This window comes from Ursus americanus, chromosome 30, assembly GCF_024610735.1.
Source record: "Ursus americanus isolate L20-20 chromosome 30, mUrsAme1.1.p, whole genome shotgun sequence".
Lineage (NCBI taxonomy): Eukaryota > Metazoa > Chordata > Mammalia > Carnivora > Ursidae > Ursus > Ursus americanus.
In genome coordinates this window covers 22,374,782-22,391,113 of record NC_142156.1, presented here as the reverse complement: position 1 = coordinate 22,391,113, position 16,332 = coordinate 22,374,782, and the positions used below count along the sequence as shown (strand labels likewise).

Here is a 16,332-nt window from a genome sequence, read left to right as displayed (position 1 = left end):
TGTTGTCCTGTGGTCGTCTGACTGACCTCCATCTCCTCTCAAGAGTTTTAAACGCCCCTTGATAGTCACTCACACCTCAAAGTACGTCCATCGGGATCAGACACCTTGGGGAGCCCAACAATCTGACCACCCATGCACGTGACAGCAAAGCACCTGTTGGCGCCGGGGATCATGGGAGTCCTCAGCCCGGCTGCGTCATCCGTGGTAGTGATGGGAACGCCGTACCAGCTGCTCACGCTCTCAGTTTGCTGAGGGACTGACCCAAAGCGGGGAGGATGCTAAAATCACACACGAACAACAGAGCCCAGCCTTGAAAATTCCCTGAGCTGACAAACCCAGTTTCATCACACAAGCAAAGCTTAATTCAGCTCATTCGCAAGACAAGCGAGGCCAACTTGACCTGGGTCACTGCTGGCTTCTGCCTTGGAAAATCATAAGTGAGACTTGAATTGTTCCCCCAAATTGATAGGAGGTCACCGCTAACCCCTTTCCCTTCCTTTAAGAAAATTCTAATACTTTGAACAATAACCAAGAAGAAGAGTCGGTCCCTGCCTCGGGGCTCTGGGAGCTGCCTGCTTTCTAACTTATGTGCCACCCCCATCCCCTCCCCCATCCACCCCCCCACGTCCCCCCTGCCCAACCCCGAGTCTCATTCCAGGCTTTGCTTCCAGGGCTCTCGGTGTGCAAACTGTCCTCTGGGTGTGTTCACAGTAAACTTCAGGGATTCATTGGTTTTACTTCTGTTTTTTTCCTGAACTTTGGACACAATGAAGCAAGCCTGTTCTCAGGTACGGACCATCTCCATTGCCTCGTAGGCATGAATTCCAGTTACTTAGCACGAGGCTGAGGCACAGTGGCCTTCCCCACTCTCCCCTCTAGCGGCCTGCAAGGCCAGGACCAACTGAGGTAAAGTGGACATGGATCCCAAACAGGAAGAAGTTGGGCAAAGTCTGTCTAACACGGCACTTTGAGGAAGCAGGGGTCCGGGGCAAGGCCCATCCTCAGCGTCCCGAGGCCTTGGTGGCACCCAGACACGTGGGGTGGCACTGGGCATTTTCAGGACTGACGACTCGGTTGTCGGCATATTTTGGAAGCCGCTGGAATAGTGAGTCACGCCTCTGCTTGCTGTAAGGAATCTCGAGGTTTATTTCAAGAAGCCTCAGTCATGAAGGAAAACCTCCGTGAAAAGAGACATTTGTGATCTAGGTTTGATAGCAGGTATTGGTTTGCACGACTTCCCTAAATGTCTGCTGGGCCCTTGCTCCCTGCTTCGCTCTCCGCCAAGGGCCAAGGGGCCTGCGCCCGTGAACGGATGCACTCGACGTGTCTGCGGAACACGTCTGGTTATGCATTTTTCATTTATGTTGGCGATCACAATTTCTTATTTTCTCAAATAGGTCTCCCAAATCACTATGGCTACAGGAAACAACGCTTCAACTTTCCACACTTGACGTGTTTGAGTTAAGTTTCTGAAGTCGTGAGCCAAAAGCAGGCTGCTTCTTTTGACTCATGAAGGCGGCATCATTCGTGAAAACAATCTTATCAAGGAGGCCTAGGCCAGGTTCCCAGACAGGCTACTGGCCCTATAAAAATCCCTACAAAGTCCTGGCTGTCTCCAAATAAAGCCTTGTCGTCAAAGCCATCATGCAAGGTACTGAAGGAGAACACCTCTGGATTTCACAGTCAGGAGAGGTCTTCCAAGGGCTCCTGCAAGACCCCCGAATTTCTCAGTAGAAAGATGGATTTCCCTACTATCCAACCTGCAGCCGCGGCTGGAGGCTGCTGGAGGCACGTGGGTCCCGTGAGCACGTGCACTCACGCGCAGTCACTGTCCGTGCTGCGTCTTCGTACAGCCTCTTGCGTTCTCTTACTGAATATTTTATCCTTGAAACAATCCGTTGAAAAATGAACATTACTTTTAACTAAGTTACAGTTCACCACGTTCTCTGGAAGGGAAGCCTGCTTCCCCCACACTCGGCCCATCAGTCACAGCAGCGGCATCCTTCGGCCTCACGTCGGGACTCTGGGTCTCCTCTGTCTCCCCCCAGGACTCTGGTCTGTGGTTGGAATGATCAGGAAGGCTGCTGCACCTCACGGCCCTAAGCAATGCCCAGCCCAGAACCGCGCCATCACCGCTCTCTGTGCTCCAAAGTGCTTGTCATTATAAAAAAAAACCAGTGTTTCTCTTTAAACAAAATCATGGCGAGTTGGAAATGAATACAGCATCGAGAACAGACCTGGTGGCTGTGGTTTTATGCAAGGCACGGAGTCCTTTTACTGCTAACAGAATTCAACGCTTAGGGAGGTTTTGATGGATGTTTAAACACAGCCCCTGTGAGCGACAGTCAACATTCATAGACATACTTTCTATGGGCCAGGCGCTGTTACAAGCACCTTACAAATAAATATGGGCTCTCGGGGGCCTCCCACCCCTACAGAAGGAGGTGCCATGATGACAGCTGAGGCAGAGGAGAGGGGACAGAGGTACGGTGAGGTCAGGTGAGCTGCCCACAGTCCCACAGCCAGGGAGTGGAGGAGACAGGCTCAGGGCTGAGCCAGCTGTTTGCAGGAGCTGGTCCTCACCACCGTTTCTGCCCGTGATGATGACAATTACAGAAAACATCCCCTCCTGTCCAATGAAGCAGGCCTGGGGCCCACTGGCCGCTGAAGGACTTGCTCTTCCTGGGACCCAGGCACCCAGTGACTCACTCAAACCCACCCATGGTGGACCACAGAGCCTGCGTTTCTGAAGGCAAAGCTGTGGTCCATATATACAATGGAATATTACTCAGCTATCAGAAAGAACGAGTTCTCAACATTTGCTGCAACATGGACGGCACTGGAGGAGATAATGCTAAGTGAAATAAGTCAAGCAGAGAAAGACAACTATCATATGATTTCTCTCATCTATGGAACATAAGAACTAGGAAGATCAGTAGGAGAAGAAAGGGATAAAGAAAGGGGGGTAATCAAAAGGGGGAATGAAACATGAGAGACTATGGACTCTGAGAAACAAACTGAGGGCTTCGGGGGGGGTGGGGGAGTGGGATAGGCTGGTGATGGGTAGTAAGGAGGGCACGTATTGCATGGTGCACTGGGTGTTATACGCAACTAATGAATCATCGAACTTTACATCAGAAACCAGGGTTGTACTGTATGGTGACTAACATAATATAATAAAAAAATACTATTATGAAAAAAAATGAAGGCAAAGTTACGGATCAGTCCAAGTGCGAAGGTAATTAGGGCTCTGGAATCTTGAAGCGTGTTAGTGGTACCATCCCTGTCTTCTCCATCTACTTTCCAAAGCCTGGGCTGTATATATTTATTTTACAATGAAATGATCTAAAACCCAGCGTGCCAAGGGACCCAGGGAAAACAGAACTCAAACCTTCCGGATCAGTGTCTTTCCCAGCCAAGGCAGAAGGAAGCAAAACCCGGTTCCTAAACGTATGCTGGCCTGGCCCCGAAGTTATAAGGGTAACACTTCCACTGAGCCACTGGCGCCCTGACGGGGAGGGGCGTCCCTTCTCACACACAGTCGGCAGGTGCCTAGCTGGCCAGGCTGAGAGTGTGGATGTGATGGGAATCCCCGCAGGGCAAACTTTGTATCTTGCGAACGATGGAGGATTTCGTAACATCGCACGATGTCGTGGAAGATCTCGATCCTATCCAGAACACACTGGCAAGGGAGGGTCTGGTCAAATGAGCCCACTTAAAAGTTGAAAGAAAACATGACAAGGACGATGACCAGACAGACATTTCAGAAGAGCGTTATTCGAATCTGAAGGGTGAAGAAATGCCTTCAGAAACATTGAAACCCTGGAGTGCATTTTGTGAAAACAAACTCAAACAAAGCCTTTTAAATGACCGTTCTTGACATTATACAACAAAACCTAAACAAAAGGAAATACACGAGACAATGCTTTCATTCTATTTTGCAGATATTTTCCCAAGCAACTCCTACAACATTTGATGTATTTCTTGTTTTAAAAAAGAACCAAGGCAGAGCTGTAATTATGACCTAAGTCCTTCTGCACTTGAAGGTAAAAAAAAAAAAAGAACACGATTTTTATCATCTTTATCTTTTAAACAAATCTCAAATATTTTCTCATTATTACGAGACCCTGGTCTACATTTTAAGAGGATTTGCTGTAAGTGGCTTTTCTCCAGTATTAATAACCCTCGGAGAGCAGACGCTCCCGGACCGACCTCGGAATCATCACACAGTGACAGAGCAGCCCTATTAGAACTCAAGCGCCGAGCCAGCAGTGGGGGTGGCAAGTGGGTTATTCTGCTGCTTCAATTTACTTTCTGTTCTTTCTTTTTTTAGGAGCTGGAATACCTCTGTGCAGGGATTTTCTATGGGACAGACGCCTTTAATCACAGCTACGCCAAGCTCAGGAACTCAGATTCCCCCAGCCCTGACTTGGCAACATTGAATCTCACAAATATTTTTTTTAAAGGGTGCATCCTTGCCTTTTTCTCACATATTCACCCGAAGTAAAAATACTCTAAATATCATAAGCCCTATGTCTCTTCTTGGGCTCTGCGAAAATAAACTCTCAATCATGCAACAAGTATCTGCATATCTACAAAAGAACTCAAAGCTAAAGAAAAATCACAACCTTCTCCAAGTTCGATGACAACTCAAGGTCAAAAGAGAGTGATTCGTTTACCCTTGTTTCCTTCCGATGCGGTTTCTGGCCCCCTTCCCCCGCCCCCAATCCGCGATATGAGAGGCACTGCTGAGAGCCCTGGTATAGCTGCAGAATCTGGCTTCACTGTGAAGCCCGAGGGTTCCTGAAGGTGGCGAGACCCCAGGCGTCCAGCCCCACCTCACATGAGGCACGCGCAAGACTGCCCTGGGCCAGCCTGGGCACCTACCTCAGGATGAAGAGGTCCACGGTGGAATTGCTGGCGACGGTGACATAGGCAGTGACCACGTCTCCTTGTTTGACTGGCCGGGAGGGCAGCCAGACGGCCACGTTGCTGTCCAAACGCAGCTCGCTGAGCTGGGCCGTGTCCTGGGCCCGATAGAGGCTGACAGCGCCGATCCTTTGCAAGTGGGGCACAGCCTCGTCCAGCCCGTCCTTGCCCGGCCGGATGGCGTTGCCCTTCCTGACGTCGCTGCCCGCACAGTCCCCACGCGCGTCCCCCGGCTGCACGGAGTAGTAGAGCTCCACGGGGCTCCCCTCGGGCGGCCCGGGCACCTTCTTCCTCCCAGCCACCACACTGGGGGGCCCGAACCAGGCGGCCAGCAGCTCCAGCTCGGCCACGCACAGCCCCAGGGCCCCCTGCAGCCGGCAGCCGGCCCGCACCTCCCGGGTCTCGCGGAAGGCGAACACGCGCAGGCAGGGCAGCCGCTCGCCGGGGCTCTGCGCCGCCCAGTCCCGGCCCAGCACGTGGAACAGCACCTGCACCTTGGGCCGGCTCAGGTACACCTTGTCCCGCACGATGTGCGCCTTCAGCTTCCAGTTGAGACCGAACTTACTGGTTGGGCCGAGAAAGTTCGAAGTGACCATCAGTTCCAGAGGCACGACCTTCTGCACGGAGAAGGGCCCGTAGCTGACGTTGAGCACCGGGGGCCTCTTGGCCTTGTATGTGAAGAAGGACTCAACCCTGGTGTGCAGGCTGGAGTTGCGCATGACGTCCTGGTTGGCCTCCTTCAGGAAGAAGGACGTCTCTGCTCCCAGGATGTGGTAGGTCACAGGCAGGAAGGGCGGCAGCGAGGAAAACCGCGGCACGTTGTCTGTGACCCCTCGGCCCTCTATCACTGCAGGGGGCAAAGAAAGAAAAGAAAAAGACAAAGATGGGGTTATTGATGGACTCCTTGGGCAGCAGGTCCATAAGCAATTTAGAAATGAGGAGAACATTCCAAAGCCCACTTGGCTAGAATTTCCGTGGTCCTCCTGGGATCAGCCAGTAAAGGACTAGATGCTCTGCAAATTACAAAATGTAGATTTTTGCACGTTACGAACGGTTGAATGGTGATGATTTCATGGTGCCACCAAGCAGAAAGCTGGCATGATACCCATGAATGTGGAGTTGGGATGTTGATTAATAATTTGCATGAGTTTAAAGCATAGTTGATAGCACGGGTACATCAATAGAAAAACAGACCAATGGAATGGGTGAGTCTGTAAATAAACTCACGTACGTCTGGAAATTTAGCATGTGATAAAGACAGCACCCAAGTCATGAGGCAAAGAGAGACTTCTTCATAAATGGTTGTAGGACAACTGGCTAGCCACTTGAAACAAAGATACAACTTGAAAAAAGACACAATTAGATCCATACCTCACACCATACACAAGAATAAACATCAAGTGAATCAGTGATCTAGACATAAGGAAATAATATTTTTCCAGTTCTAAAAGAAGACAACGGATGAACTCCTTTATGAACTGGACATAGGGAAAGCTTTCTAATTATGACTCAAAATCCAAACGCAATTTTAAAAAAGTGATAAACTTCCCTATGCAAAATTTTTTAAAAATCTTTTGCGTAACAACAAATTCATAAAGTTAAACGGAAACGTGGCTCACTGGGAGATACTACAAACTGCTGGCTTATGGCACGCAACCCAGCCTGGGGATGGGCTCTCTTTGCCCCACAGTATTTTAGAAGATCGCTAAGAATGGGAACCATCTCGAACAACTGGGAAGTATCTGGGTCTCCAGTTTCTCCTTACACATGGGAGGACCTGGCGACATTTAGGCATTATGTCCACCTGGCAATAAGGGGAGAAATCACTTGGCAGGCCACGGGGCTCCATTCAGTTACCTGCTTGTAACTGTGTGGGTACATCTGAGTTGGATAGCTCTGACTAGAATCCACAGCCTGGTAAGCCGTCCTACCCTGGGGGCTGGAGCTCAGCACCGAGACAGGCAAGAGCATCACCCCTGCCTTTCTGCCCTCCTCTGCCCATTGCAGACAGGGACAGCCGTTCTACCAGCAGGATCTTGCCGCCTGAAGGTTCTTCTCTCTAAAGATTCCCTATGGCTTCCTCTCACACTGTGGGCGGCTCACTGAGGACTCGTTACACACACAGGACAAAGAGGTTAAAGTGCCCAATGGCTGGCTTTGCAAAACCCCCAAAGCCCATGGCTGTGCCCTAGTCTTTGAACACCAGCCCAGAAATGCCAATGGGCCCCCATTCATATATGGAGAGAGAGGACAGTTCTGTCTCCTCCGGCCGCTCCACCCTCCCCTGCTGGCCTTCCTCCTGATGGCAGCAGGTGCAGCCCATCCAGCATATGGGACGGCCTGTGCCTCTCTCCTCTGGAAGCTCCCCTAATCCTTTTCCCGGCAGGGACACTGGCTAGCAGATCAAAGCCGCCTTTGGTGGTGCTGCAGCCAAACGGGCTTGGGTTGTCAAGATGGCTTTTCAAAGAGACAGCATCCTCCCTTCTTCTCCGCCAGAGGCTTTGTTCTGAGGCCCCCAGGAGCAAGGGTGCTCACCCCTCTCTCTCTCTGAGGAATGTGTCTACACTTCCATTTTAACCCTCTCATTCCAGAACCAGGTGAAATCATTCTCAAAAGGCCCTGCCAAAGTAGAACATTCCAGAAAGAGTACTGGCTCCATGTCCTTAAAAAGGCCATTGATTATTTAAGCAACTTATAACATTTTGTAAAAACCAAACTAAATTGCCACATCAGATGTTTTGTTCTAGTTACTCATCCCTCTTCAAAAAAGCTCTTACACCTTGAAGTGTGGAGATTTAGAGACTGATTTGTTTAGGGGTGGGGGAGGGGGGACGGGCTCTCCAAAGGAGCAGAGCAGGACAAACCCATCGCAGGGAGCGCTGCCAACAAGGCTTCTCCTCGTGCTTCATTCTCCCTGTGTAGGGATTCCTTTTTTCTACTTTTTGAGTTCAGACACACACACACAAAGCCTAAAATATGAATCTCTTATTTTTTAGTAAATGCTGAGTTTGTTTTCTATAAAACAAAGCTGGAGCAGGCTTGCTGTCCAGATGTCTCCTTTCTCAGGATTCTCCATTATTTAAGTAGGTCACTCCTTCTTCTCACAGAGCAAAAAGTGCCTCGATCTTACTTTTCTGCTGAACCCAGTTCTGAATTTTCCAGTTCACAAGAGATCTAACATGAGCAAGAAGAGACAGACATGGTGAAGAAGAAAGTGGGTCTAGTATGGTGGTTAAGGGCATGAAGGTTGGTTGTAGAGGCATTAAGGGTTGATCTACTCAGCCATCATGGAATCTTTAGCAAGTTCTTACCTTCTGGGAGTTTCAGTTTCCATGGGTGGATGAATGGATGGATAGATGGACAGAAGGGTGGGTGGATGGATGGATGGATGGATGGACGAATGGATGGGTGGATGGGTTAGTGTATGGGTGGATGAATGGATGGACAGGTGGGTGGATGGAAGGATAGGTAGATGGATGGATGAATAGATGGATGGGTGGGTGGATGGATGGATGGATGGACGGACGGATGGGAGGATGGATGGATGGATGGATGGATGGATGGATGGATGGATGGATAGAAGGTTGGACAGATGCGTGAATGGATGGGTGGATGGGTGGTTGGATGGGTGGTTGGATGGGTGGATGGATGGGTGGATGGGTGGAGGGACGAATGAATGGGTGATTGGGTGGCTGTATGGGCAGATGAATGGATGGACAGGTGGGTGGATGAAAGGATAGGTGGATGGATGGATGAATAGATGGATGGGTGGGTGGACGGATGGACAGAAGGGTAGACAGATGAGTGAATGGATGGGTGGATGGGTTAGTGTATGGGTGGATGAATGGATGGACAGGTGGGTGGATGGAAGGATAGGTCGATGGATAGATGAATAGATGGATGGGTGGGTGAATGGATGGATGGGTGGGTGGATGGATGGATGGATGGATGGATGGATGGATGGATGGGCGGACAGACGGATGGGAGGATGGATGGATGGATGGATGGATGGATGGATGGATGGATGGATGGATAGAAGGTTGGACAGATACGTGAATGGACGGGTGGATGGGTGGTTGGATGGGTGGATGGATGGGTGGGTGGATGGTGGGTGGATGGGTGGAGGGACGAATGAATGGGTGATTGGGTGGGTGTATGGGCAGATGAATGGATGGACAGGTGGGTGGATGAAAGGATAGGTGGATGGATGGATGGATGAATGGATGGGTGGGTGGATGGATGGACAGAAGGGTAGACAGATGAATGAATGGATGGGTGGATGGATCGGTGGGTGGGTGGGTGCATGGGTGCATGGGTGGATGGGTGGATAGGTGGATGGGTGGACAGGTGGTTGGTTGGATGGATGGATGGATGGATGGATGGATGGATGGATGGATGGATAGGTGGGTGGATGGATGGATGGATGGACAGGTGGGTGGATGGATGGATGGATGGATGGATGGATGGATGGATGGATGGATGGACACGTGGATGGATGGATGGATGGATGGATGGATGGATGGATGGATGGATGGATAGATGGGTGCATAGATAAATAGAAAGATAAATAGGTAGATAGAGTCAGATATATGGGATATAACAGAAGCTGTGTAGAGAAATTAAAATGGCCCCAATTCTCCTTCTGTATCTACACCTTTTGCATGTGGCTCTGCAACCCTCCCAAGAGGAAGTCTGTTGGCCTCCTTGAATCTCTGCTGCCTGTGTGATTTACTTTGGCCAAAGATTATGGCAGAGAGAATTTGAAAGGCAGTGAAAATACTCTGTACGAAACTGCAACGGTGGACACGTGTCATTACACATTTGTCCAAACCCACAGAGTGTACAACACCAAGAGCGAGCCCTAATGTAAACCACGGACGTGGGTTCCTGGGAACTCTCTGTACCTTCCTCTCAATCTTGCAGTGAATCTAGAACCGCTCTAAAAAAAATAAAGTCTTCAAAAAACAGGCACTTATTGAGCATATGCATTCCCATGACCGCCAGGAACATCTCTCTGCACACACAATGCTTCCAACTAAAGATGGTGTTTCTTAAACTCCAGACATTCAGGCATCACTCTCATGCCATCAGCCAGACAGTTATGCATTGCGAATCGATCAATGATTCTATCAATAATTAATACTTTATTAAAGTAAATACTTAACCAAATACCAGTGAATTAATGAAAACATGTGTTTAGATAATCCCAGTATAAATAAAAACACAGGATCCCATGATCCAAATTGTTGCCAGTCTATGGCTCTGCGCCTGATATTTGCCATTTCTTTGTTCGGTGGGGAGGTTACTGAGTGTAAGGTGCTCAAGACGGTGACACCAAAATGACACTATGCCCTCGATGAAATGAGAATAATTCAAACAGAATCGAAAAGGGAATCGCGTTCTCCTTTGTGAGACTCGGGCAGCTTCACAGCATGTCCGTGTGCCTCCAGCTGCAGCCCCGTGGACGGTCACGAGCATGGCCCCCCAGGACCTGTGCCCATCTGCACCCTCCCACGCTGCGACTGTGTTGATCACCTAAACTCCTCTCACACCCTGGGGAGCCCTGGCCAGAGCATGAAGGAAGCAGAGGTAATTACCCGCCGTCCCTGAGTTTCTTTCTTTCCCGACACTTGATCTGCTGATGGCCAGGGAACCATCTCCTGGCTGTCGGCACCCAGCGAGCCCAGACAAATATCCGCCCTCTCATTCTGGTTCATCTGCCCACACCGTCTCCCAGAAAGACAGGATTATTCGGTAATTTTTATCGATCTGAGACAATAACCGTGGAGAAGTCCGAAGCTGGTTTCCTAAGGCCACGGGCGAGGGACCAGGGGAGCCGTTGACAGCGACACCGTTTTATCTGGCCTTCCTGTGACGGCGCGTTCATTAGCTGTCTGCCTTCCTGTTTATCCATTTTCTTTATCTGTGTCGCCTGTCAGCGCCGGGGATATTGTATCCTCCATCAGGTGTTCATCAGAGAACGCTACGGTGGGGCTGCGGCAGGAAATTGAGTTTTTGAGATTCTGAGATAGTGAACACAGGAGAAGTCCGCGTCACTTAGCACCCAGACAGAATAACGGCGGGGGAAATGACCCTTTCAGCCCGCATGATGCGTCACCTTCATCATGACGCTCACTTGTGGATGTGTTGACGGAGGCGGGTTTCTCGGAGCTGGTTCTCTCTGGGCTGGGATGCGTAGGTTGTCCAGACTGGAGAGAGGACCCCAGGATGGGGCACAAGCAGAGCATCCCTCCAGGAGAGGCTCGGGGTCTCGGCATGCGAGGAGATGGAAGGTGGTCTAGGAGCGGGGAGGGGGCCAGAGTTTGCTCTGAATGGAGTAAGCAGCAGGTGCCCACAGGGTCCTTGGTAAAAACGCAAGGTCCCGCTTTCCTCTCAATGGAAGAATTAACAACCAGCACCGTGGTGCCTGTGACTTTCAGGGACTGCCCAGAGGGGAGGGGTTTGCACCGCGGTTCTGCACCTGCATATCTGATTTTAAAGCACTGAGAGATTAAAAAAAATAAAAGTGCGGACATCTGCTCATTTTACAAATAGGAAAGCACATACCTAGAAAAGTTACTGTCTTTGAACTCTAAGAAAAAAAAAAGTGACGGGAATGTCCCAGATGCGTAAGTGGTATTGTCTTAGGCTGTGCAAAGGATCCTCGACTAAGGGTGATTTTGCCCCGAGACACAGCCGGTAACGTCTGGAAATATTTCTGGTTCTCACAACTGGAGGCAGGGGGGGCTCCCAGCATCTAGAGGCCGGAACCCAGCAATGCTAACAGGACAGGCCCCTGCCGCGAACACTGTCCAGTCCTACGTCGGCAGCTGAGGCTGGGAACGCCCGATCTGACCTGACTCACGTACAAGGTGTCCGTGGTTCATCAGAGGTACAGGTGAGACAGAGGAAGGATTTTGGCCAAACCCTCTTCAATCCAAGGAGAGGAAAGGTATCCTTGTGGGTTAAGGGCCTTCCTGATGTCAGACAAAACCCAAGGAATCCCCGCTCCACAACGTACTAAAGATTTTGTCATTGTTGTTTTGCGGGGTTTTTTGCAAATACCTTAAGCTTTTGAGCTTTAACGTCCTCATTTCTATATAGGGAATCCTATCATCACCAAGTCACAAAAGGCGGTAAGCAAAGTACCCCTGGACAGAACGTGCCCGAGCGCTGGGAAGGGTGCTGTTGTTATTACATTATTATCCTTCTTAGAACGATTACTATCATCATTATTTCAGTCATGCTGCTAAGTTAGAGTAGAAAGTTTTCAAGGCCACAGAGATGTGGAAAGGAACGGGCAACATCTGTGTGAGAAAAGATTCCAGCACCAAGAGCGGCGGTGGGCCCTTCCACGAGTCCGGGGGGCCATGGGGTCACGACCGCCTCCCGCTGACCCACCTGGTATGAGGCCCCCAGGAAACAGAGCCTGCCTGCCCCCATCCACCTCAAGGAAAACCCTGATGGGATTTTTCCTTCCAAGTCCCTGCCGTTTACTTGAAACACAAGCCGGCCGGGTATTCTGAGGGTTTTTTTTTTCCCTCTCCGGGTTGGTGATTTATTAACATTCTCCAGACACAGAATGTCTCTCTCTGCTAAATATGGCGCATTGTTTCTTTTTTTCTTGAAACAAAAGGCACCTTGATAAATGGATTATTTTATTTCAATGTGTCTTCTGAACAAGCCCCTGAATAGCCTTTGCTGAAATTCCATAGTGTGGTTTGAAATTTCAGAGCAGAGAAACGCTCCTCTGAAACAGCACGTACTTATCTCCCTCTCTGAGCCCCTGGAGGGTCACCCCCTTTCTTGGGGAGAACTCCATAGTCATCCTCGGGTGTGACTCAATCACTACCCCAGCCCCAGGAGAGCAAAGACTTATGCCTTTCAGAGACAAATTCTCTGAACCAGCTGGCATCTCAGACTCTATCAGCAGGAGAACGGCGCCCTGGGTATGCACACACGAGGGAAATATTCACTAGGGAGAGCCGTAAATCTAAGCTGCAATGTTTTAACCACATTGAATTTATATTTCCTGAAGTTGAGCTCACAAATAGCGTGGTGGCCATGTGGCTGATCCCTCCACACCCCGTGTCCCCGGGTGTGGCTTGGACCCCAGGTCCGCAGGGGGCTCCAGGGCTCAAGCTGGGGTTTCCCTAAGGGAGGCGCTCCCCAGTGAGCTGGTGCATGAGTTTGTCATTGCTGCTGTTAAAATGACACAAACTTAGTAGCTTAAAACAACGAAAATATTTTTCATAATTCTGCAGGTCAAAAGTGAAATGAAGGTGAGGGCAGTGCTGTGCTCTTTGCAGCGGGTTCGGAGAGAATGTTTTCTTGTCTTATCCACTTTTTTTTTAAAGATTTTATTTATTTATTTGACACAGAGAGAGAGAGAGAGCACAAGCAGGGGGAGCGGCAGAGGGAGAGGGAGAAGCAGGGTCCCCGCTGAGCAGGGAGCCCGATGACGGACTCAATCCCAGGACCCCAGGATCACGACCTGAACCGAAGGTAGACACTTCACCGACTGAGCCACCCAGGCACCCGGTCTTTTCCATTTTTGAGAGGCACCTGCTGTCCTTGGCTCCTGATTCCTTCCTCCCTCCTCAAAGCCACCAGCCCGCAGCCTCTGTTCCCTCTGACCTCCCACCTCCCTCTCACAACAACGCTTGTGATTAAATCCCACCTCAAACCCTTAAGTTAATCACACCCACCAAGTCCGCTTTGCCATGTAAGGTTACATATTAGTAGGTTCTGGCATTTGGGGCACAGACTCTTTGCCCAGCACACATGGCATTTGGGGGACCTTGGCAGTATTTCTGGTTATCACAAGCATTGGAGGGAGGATCCTCACGGGCAGGTAGACAGCGGGGTCCTGCTCTGCGAGATGTTCTGCAGGGCCTGGGATGGTCCCCCTGCGACACACAAGTGCCCGGGCTGGCTCTGACGTCTGGGGCTCCCACTGAATAGTCACAAGGGTGAGAAACCTCTTCTAGTCCCCGAGCCAATAAGCTATCTCCAACAGCTACGAAAACAGCGAGCAAGGGGCAGGAATTTCGTAGAGGGGGCATTTTCCAGTATTGCAACTCATGGGGTGAAACTGTACTTTTGATTTGATAAAACTTTAGTGAAAACGTATTTATCCTTTTGGAAAATTTCATCAGCCATGCCCAATCTATTTGTGAATGCACGTTGTCCAAACTTGTCCACACCAGTCAGTATTTGTGGCTGACACGTGCACGGCGCTCTGAACACAGCTAGGGTCTGACTAGTAACATGTGTCCTCCAGCACACGTCAAGATATGATCTTATTACAGACTACTCTGCTCATATTTTTCCTGTCTGTGACAGGGCACCATGCAGATTTGTTTTCAGTTACATACGTAGATAGGTCGTAAGATTACAAATTTAGCAGGTGCCCGGGTGGCTCAGTCAGTTAAGCGTCCAACTCTTGATTTTGGCTCAGGTCATGATCTCAGTCAGGGTCTTGGGATCAAGCCCGCATCAGGCTTTGCGTTCAGCGCAGAGTCTGCTTGGGATTCTCTCTCCCTCTCCCTCTGCTCCTCTCCACCATGCTCTCTCTCTCTCTCTCTAATCAATAATAAATAAATTATTTTAAAAATATTAAAAATTTAATTTTATGCCGCATAAAGGTACGGGTTGAGACCATTGGTCTCATCCAGGAGCTGGCAAAAAATTTTTTAAAAGGCCATCTAGTAAATATTTTGGGTTTTGCAGGCTAAGAGGCAAAATCAATATTACACGGGTACTTACATAGCCATTTATAAATGTGAAAACCATTCTTAGCTGTGGGCCACACAAAGACAAGTGAGGGGCTGGATAAAGCCCATGATGCCATATTTGCCAACGCCTGATTTAAACCAAATGGGTAATTCCAAACCTGTTTCCAGCAACGTGTTCAGTTATGCACTGGTCTACACCACCAGGGATTCTCAAACATTGGGTACTTTTGCCAACGGTGGGGAGGGGTGCAAGTTGGCAATGTCTGGGGCCATTTTTGATTGTCGTGGTTGGTGTGGGGGATGTTACTGCCATCTCGTGGGCGGAGGCCAGAGATACTGCTCAACGTCTCCATGCACAGGACAGCCCCACACCATAGAATCATCTGGCCCCACAGGCCACCAGTGCTGAGGAGAGCCACGTCCGAGACCAGTGGGGATCTATGAGCGATGAAGAGGGTTTGCTGGGGCTTCAAGGAAGGAAATGCCCTCACGGCTAAGACAAACAGGGAAGCAAATGCCTTTCTCTCCAAAGGCAAATGAGGGACCAGGTTACCCCATCAATGCTGCCATCCATCCCAGAACTATGGGTGAGACCCCCGGAGATAGTCAGCAATGGCGGGCACAGCCATGACTGTGGGAGCGGGTCGTTACAGCGAAGAGGGAGCACTGCATGAACACAGGCTGCATCTTGCTTTCCCGCCACACTTCCCGTTAGGCTGACCAATGGATGCCCGTCATGCACCGTTGTTTTCTTTCAGCCAAAAGCTTCTACGATGATACACGTTGGCTGTGTCCAAATGGAGCCTATTGGCTTTGCGCGTCATCTACGGGAGAGATGAGCACGCTTTTTCCGTCAAGGTCTAGATAGTAAACATTTTAGGCTTTACAGGCCAAGTGGTCTCTGCAACCACTCAGCACTGCTGTTGTATCATGAAAGCAGCCAGAGACCAATGTAAACACAACTGTGTCTCTGTGCCAATAAAACTTTATCGATGGACACCGAAATTGGCATTTGATAGAATTCTCCCATGTCGGAAACATTATTATTTAAGAAAAGCTTTCTCGACCATTTACAAATGTAAACACATTCTCCCCTCGTGGGTCATCCAAAAATAGGCGGGGGCTGGATTTGGTGTGGGAGCTACCAATTGCTGACCTTCGATACAGCCGAAACCTTCCTAAAGTGGTGTTTCACGCAGATGATGGCTTTCTTGGCGTTTTCTTCAGGGCCCTTCACAATATGAATTATACACCAGGTTTAGCTCATTGATCCGAAATGTAAACATGGCATTTACTACGTCTCTAAAACAGCTTGGAAATTGAAGCAAAAAGAAAAAAAAAATGGATCAAAAGCATCAGAAGGGATTTAGAGTTGCATAATAGAAGCCTTTATGGCAGAATTTAAATGGCTGCACTTGCTGCTCATATAGCTTATGGTTCGAGGATAGTTAGCTGTGTCTCTTCAAAGAGAGGCATCTTTCGCAGATGGTGGTATTATTTATGATGGAACCTGACATTAATCCTGAGAGTTCCAATTATCTCAATTCATGTCAATAAAAGGGAACAGCATTCCCGTTCTTTACGAGGGTCTTTTTCCTCAAAAAGAAAGAGCTTATTTTTAATATAGCCCACGTATTTTCTTTCCCACTAATTACAGATAATTAAA

General features: G+C 49.4%; 1 protein-coding gene across 1 annotated transcript in view; it reads right to left on the bottom strand.

Annotated features, from left to right (window-relative positions):
• TMEM132C (transmembrane protein 132C) overlaps window positions 1–6,716 on the bottom strand; it is a 196,992-nt gene extending 190,276 nt beyond the window's left edge. Inside the window, exons 1-2 of the mRNA XM_087857167.1 lie at window positions 6,695–6,716; window positions 4,888–5,776 (exon numbers count right to left, since the gene is read on the bottom strand). Coding sequence (XP_087713293.1) covers window positions 4,888–5,776; window positions 6,695–6,716 — 911 coding nt within the window. The remainder of the gene's footprint in view (window positions 1–4,887; window positions 5,777–6,694) is intronic.
• Window positions 6,717–16,332: the final 9,616 nt, after the last annotated feature.